General features: G+C 43.3%; 1 protein-coding gene across 1 annotated transcript in view; it reads right to left on the bottom strand.

Moving 5' to 3' along the window:
• Positions 1-3,819: 3,819 nt before the first annotated feature.
• Positions 3,820-6,695, bottom strand: part of LOC104943176 (semaphorin-4G-like) — a 36,249-nt gene continuing 33,373 nt past the window's right edge. Inside the window, exons 14-15 of the mRNA XM_010768512.1 lie at positions 5,411-5,469; positions 3,820-4,631 (exon numbers count right to left, since the gene is read on the bottom strand). Of these exons, the coding sequence (XP_010766814.1) occupies positions 3,820-4,631; positions 5,411-5,469 (871 nt within the window). The remainder of the gene's footprint in view (positions 4,632-5,410; positions 5,470-6,695) is intronic.

Genomic DNA, 6,695 nt, shown 5'->3' with positions numbered 1-6,695 from the left:
AGACACAGCGACACACACACACACCCGCAGCCGGGCTGGGAGTTTGTGTGTGTGCCCAGGCTGAGTTCCGCGGTGTCTCGCTGTTTCGCCGACCCCACACCAGTGAGCCAGCTCACAGTGTCCGCTCCTTGCAGCAGCGAACCTCGCAACGTCCCTCCGAGTGTGTGTGTGTGTGAGGAAGTCTGCGGATTGGTCCAAACATAACGGCGTTACTATACCCGAAATACATCACTATAACCAAGAAATGTCCAACGAGGCGTTCTGGGGCAGCATAGACAGGTCTTCTCTGTGTTAGAGTTTTACTCGCTACAGGGTGTACTTTGAGGGTTTGTGACTCTGCAGACCGTTTACATGCAGAAAAACCTTCATAACACACAAGGGGACGGGTAATAACCAGAAAAGCAAGACATGGGACCTTTAATTCCCAAAAGGACTGCTTTTTGTAAATGCGGAGTTGGTGGCCTTTAATAGTTTAGCTTCCATACGCACACTACTGTCCGTTCCCAAAATTCACTGACTATGGGATCGTAGCCTCATTCAACTGCACTTTCAAACATCCCAACCTCTAAGAGGTGAGATTTAATGACGGAGAGGACATTGGAAGCAAGCAGGGTGATTCACATAACAAGAGGTTTTTTTTCTCATTTAAATTATTTGAATGTGGAAGAATGAGTAAGAAATAAAACAATGATATCATAGAGCGCCGCCTTTCAAGACCGTTTCAATGAAAAACTATGTAATAGGTATACTTAATTGAATATAGAAAGATTGGTTTTGCAGTTGATGTTGTTGCTTCATAGTAAGTCGTGCTGATCCATATAATATTGTATATGGTTCTTTTACTCTTAACCGGGTTTGAAAAGCCATTTTGAAGCGAAGCGCCGCTTAGATCTAAAAAGTGACACATGGCATTTAATGTTCAATGCTTTTTGTTTTGCATTATATGATATGGAAAGTACCAAAGGGCATGTATATCCATATCTGCACACCTCACTTACATGTTCACTATTATTCATGGGATATACTTATTTTTGGTTTTGTTATAGTTGGTAGATGAGATTGTTCGAGATAAGACCAAGTCGACAGTGAATGTTGGATATTTCATATTCACTATCCTTTAACGCGTTCATAGTAAAGATGACAAAATGAAAATTGAAATAAAGATGCAGAACTAAAAACCACATTTAAAAGGATTAGAAAGGAATTCCTGTGAATGAAAAAAACGCTAGAGAGTAGCGATATAATCCTTAGTTGGGTTATATTATTCTGATATAGTATCGACCTGCCAAAATAACCTACTTATTGAAGCATTTAAAATGGTTATAAATAATCACGTTGCAAGAGTATACCTCGCAGCTACCCCATGGTCCTTGTTACCAGTAATCTTGTAATAACGATTGCCGCTCTAAGAAGCTGCTATAAAAGGTACCCCGGAGAAAATTGAAGTAATGGCTTTCAGTATTATCTACGCTCTTTTAAAGGATATGCTTCTCAAAGTCCTTTGCCATCTAACATGACACAGATAAAAGGACCGGTATAGATCTCCAGAAATACTCTTCCTGAAATGCGTGTGTTAGTGAAAGTGCAACTTTATTGTCAATCTTTCAGTTGTGTGTACAGACGGAGGAGATTCTCAAGATGGCGCGGTTTGGTCTCCACTAATTTCCACCACTAAATATGCCAAAATCAATATTAAAAAGTATATATAAGAAAAGTGAATAGTAGTTAACCCACTTATAATATGGCTCTTGAAATAAATTCTCCAAATCAACAAACATTAAAGAGATCCTAAAATAATAGAAGCAAAAACAACAATCAGGGTGTAAGCAGCTATATCATAGAGAATATCAATATCGTATATGCAATCACTTTCATTCCAAATATACTCATGATAAATGCAATGAAACAACAAAGTGGGCAATTAGACTGATACTTCAAAATTACTATAGTGTAAGTAAAATGTGTTGTAAGTATAAGATCCGAGCTATGTATATAGATGTGGTACATTCTATTTAAGCAAAGTGAGTAGAATGTTAGTAGAGATTAGTATAATAATTTATCATCAAAGCATACTGATAAAGTACACATTTGTGGTATTTAACATTATGTACTTTCTATTAACATATAAAAATTATTATAATATGATGCTAATCTTTTAAACTCCACTACATGGTATTATATGGCGGTCTGTCGTGTAGGGTTAGCGTGTTCACAGATGTGGATTATGAATGAGGTATGCAATATAACCAAGTGTTAAATTCGACTTTTAGTTTCCATGCCTGGTGAGTAAAATCCTACTCCAGCTAACCCTGCAGATAACAAAGTATCGAAGACGTAAGCTGCACCTTTACCAGACTATTAGAACACTTATCATGATCCAATCATTATAAAACATATCATATATTATTGTATATTATATATTTGATGATTAAATACTTTTCTATCTTTTACTTGAGCGAACATTTTGACATTCGCCAGGATCTTTTACTTTAACAGAGTTATTCCTACACTCTNGCATAGACAGGTATTTTCTGTGTTAGAGTTTTACTCGCTACAGGGTGTACTTTGAGGGTTTTTGACTCTGCAGACCGTTTACATGCATAAAAACCTTCAATGAAGGTTTTTATGCATGTAAACGGTCTGCAGAGTCAAAAACCCTCAAAGTACACCCTGTAGCGAGTAAAACTCTAACACAGAAAATACCTGTCTATGCTGCCCCAGAACGCCTCGTTGGAGATTTATCTTTTTCCATTGTTTTCTTCCTGGGTATGGTGACGTGCCCATACCCAAATGGACCCATTGGTCCAAATGGACTAATCCGTTGAGCTCCTCACACACACACTCTTTTAGCGGTGGAAATGTGACGCGCTGGGGGGGGTGCTAGTGGAGCCTCGTAGCGCAGCGAAACTGTGGCGCGCTTACACTGTAGGTGCACGGCGTTTGGGGGAGCGGGGGGGGGATGCGGGTGCTAGTGGAGCCTCGCAGATGGGGCTGCTGCAGCCCCCTCAGCACCCCCCCCATTCTCGCATCCATTTGCGATGTCTCACAGCAAGCAGGAAACCACACCAGTAAGCCAGCTCACACTGTCAGCTCCTCGCAGCAGCGAGCCAGTGGGCGAGCTGACCAATCAGAGCTCACAGGGAGGGGGGGGCAGGAGCTTCAACAAGGCGTTTAGGACAGAGATTGACATTCAGTGAATACACATACTATACAGAGATGCTGTATGAGAAACCGATGTGAGTTTGGAAAATTGCGCAATATAAATCTATTCTAGCAGACCTCAACAATGGAATTATGATCAGTAGAAATGGCCGTGTCATGGGACCTTTGAGGTTGACAAGCGGCTCAAAAAGAATAAATGTCTCTTTTTGGACAAAAGAAAATCCAAATTAAAGAATTTAGTTATGACTCTCGCATTGCGTTAGTCCTCTACAATAATGAGTCATATGACAGGCACTTCAGCACCAGGTAAGAGCTCAGCAGTCTGCCCACCACAGGGGGAGCTGCTCTCTACACAGAGCTCTCGTCCGGCCTGGGCATCAGCTGAGTGTGTTTCCTCTTCTCTAACATCTTGTTGAGCTCCTCGGCAANCTTTAATCCTTCAAATAATACTTCAAACTACGCCAACCGGCTGCGGAGGGAGACTCCCCCCCCTCCACTGGAGAACTGCGCTAAAACAGCTGATCACAACGTTCACGCTCTGTGGTCACGAAGTACTCCNTGCAGATCGTCCCCGGTGAGGCCCATTTAACACCCAATAAGGAGCCTCCTCCCCCGGCCCCGCCTCTCCCACCCACCCCACAACATCCCTCTCCAGAGTCACTCTGGAGAGGGATGTTGTGGGGTGGGTGGGAGAGGCGGGGCCGGGGGAGGAGGCTCCTTATTGGGTGTTAAATGGGCCTCACCGGGGACGATCTGCAGGAAGCCACCGTCCTGGATGTCACCGTTGTGCTGCTTTGAACCGCCATTACAAATGCCGTTGCCGTTACAGTGGCTTGAGATGGTCTTCAGCTCCATGTGGGCAGAGTTTCTGTGCTGTTTCCTGTTCCTGTGTTGCTTCTTATTGTTGGGGTAGGCAGAAGCTGCGGCTCGTAGAGAGTACTTCCCTTGGTTGCCCACACGCAGGCAGAAGCCAACGTAGACAAGGACCACGGTGAGGACCACACACAGGCCCCCGAGGATGGTGATGAGGGATAGATACATGGCCTCCATATTGCGGGGGGAGAGCAGATCTGAGTGGGGGAGGAGAGGGGCCGGGTTGGGTGGGAGGGGTCTCTCAGTGAAGGGATGCTCAGTGGGTCCGGGCAGAGTGGCGAAGAAACTGTAAGTGTCTTGAGTTGGTGCAACAGGTGGAGGAGGGGGAAGATCCAGGCGGATGGTGACATTGTAGGCAACCAGAGCGACCTTGATTCTGTTCTCGACGGCGTAGCAGGTGTACAAGCCGCTCTGGTGCCGCCGGGCCTCGATGATCAGCAGGCCGTCGGTGCCGGTTCTGAATCCAGAGTGGAGACCGTAGCCCTGCAGCTCGCTGCCGTCCAGAGTCCAGAGCGGTGTCGCCAGGTTGGAGCTGAGCTCACACTGCAGCAGCACGTCATCGCCCACACGCACAGAGCGGCCGCGCACCACAATGTCTGCAACACACATGCTCGAGAGTGAGTCACATCATATCGACATAATCATCAACATATGCTTAAAGCTATTATTGTGGCGCTAAATAACCTGGAGTCCTTTTATCTTATATTCTCTAAAAGAAACTGTGAAATCATTTCAGATTATTCACACATTGTGTAAAATGGTTCTTTCGAAGGTGATAACTCCTGGATTTTTTTCAATCAGGCTTTATTTATCGTTTTTCTCCAGTGATAGCGATGAAGAGAGCTTTTTAAAGACACTCACAGAATATTCATACTTATCCGTTTAATAGTAATTAACCATCATCACTTTATAGAGTGTTCCTTTTAGCCTTTTTATCATCTGATTCCTTTATGTCGATTACTAAACACCTACTATGCTGTCTGAAGTTATTGAGGCATAAACTTCAATTCCATATCTTTAATTTCTCATTTGTGCCACTGTGTAACTTTGTACGGAGAGCGGACAATGAGAAAGCAGAGAAAGCTACATTTCTATCGGATTGAAATTGTAAAGCGAGAGAAGGCATTTTCCTGACTTGAATATCAAACAGATTTCTCTCCAGAGATGGCATAAATGTGATTAGAAAAGAGAAAGGAGGATTTTGCCAACGCAGTGTGCATAATCAACTTTCAAAGCCTTCATGCCATCTGATGACAGCCAAACGTCTTTTGAGCCCCTCCTAACCTTCTCTATTTTTAATCTCCTTTTCATCATTCACTGCGTTAAAAGCAAACTTTATTTTAAAAGCATAACTGCACATGAGATTTCTACATACCGTCTTGTGTGTTTTCACAACCTCTGCTGCCCTTCTGGATATCCTGGATTAAAGTGGATCTGTGAGGGGGAGAACACATAATAGAAGTGTATAGTGCAAAGGACAAACACATACTGGCAGTAACATAACAAACATTGTTGTTACATATACTGAGATCTCTTTTTCCTCCTACTTCAACTTTATGTTATATCTGTCTCGTATAACGTATTGCCTCAATAACAGTGTTTTACTGAGTAATCAAATCTGTCCTGGTTTTATCAGTGCCCTTTAAGTCAGTGGTCGCCAACCGGTCGATCGCGAGTGTGGTGCGGGTAGATCGCGGACCGTTAAAAAAAAAGTAACAAAAGAAAGAAAAATTAAATTAAAATAATAATGTTCGAAAAATACGTTTTTAGATGTAAACCTATCATCCACCACCCCGTTAGCAGGTGCCACTTGATTAACGTATATTTGAGACACCTCAATAATATAATACATTAACCGTGCTTTACGTGAACCTCATCATGACACAAGAGACAACGGCAGGACTGCAATTTCCCGTGTTCAGTGAACGCAACAGAGGCAAGACACCAGATCAATCAGAGAGTTGCATGGAAATACACGTGTGCTTGTGTCATTCAAGCTCGGCTCTGTGTGTGTGTGTGGCAATAGCGCATTTAGTGTGGGAGAGAGAGAGGGAGAGAGAGAGAGAGAGAGAGAGAGAGAGAGAGAGAGAGAGAGAGGGAGAGAGAGTGGGAGAGAGGGAGAGAGAGGGACCGGTGCTAGCGGGGACCTTGATGTTACTATCTGGTTAGCTAGCTGCACTAACGGACATAAGGAGCTGTTTCCACAACAAGCTGGAGGAGAGTCCTCTCCTTCAGACTGAGGGGCTCAGGTGAGCTAAAGGACTCTGAGTGTTTAGAACAGTTTTGTCACAAATTATTCAAAAGATTATTTCCGCGGCACACCTTCATATGATCATTATAGTTATACAAACAATAAGAGAATAAATGAAAAACAGGTATGAAATAGCCTACTATAGGCAGTAAAACAAGAATACAGTTTAAAAGGGGAGTGATTTGTAAAATATCCATAAAGAAAAAGAAAATCTGTTTACAGTTCTGTTTCATATGGGTGCTGAGAGGTATCCATAGATCTCTTCATGTTGCTCTCAAAGTGCACCAGATTGATGCTTTCAACTTCAATATTTAAAAAAAAATCTTCCCGGGGGAGCATCCCCCCAGACCCCCTAGAGGAGGTGAGGACCTAGAGGAGGTGAGGACCCCCCTAGAGGAGGTGAGGTCCG

The sequence above is a fragment of the Notothenia coriiceps genome, unplaced genomic scaffold, assembly GCF_000735185.1.
Source record: "Notothenia coriiceps isolate Sejong01 unplaced genomic scaffold, NC01 NC01_scaffold00005785, whole genome shotgun sequence".
Classification (NCBI taxonomy): domain Eukaryota; kingdom Metazoa; phylum Chordata; class Actinopteri; order Perciformes; family Nototheniidae; genus Notothenia; species Notothenia coriiceps.
The sequence above is the reverse complement of the archived record's forward strand: the minus strand, read 5'-3'. Positions and strand labels throughout refer to the sequence as shown.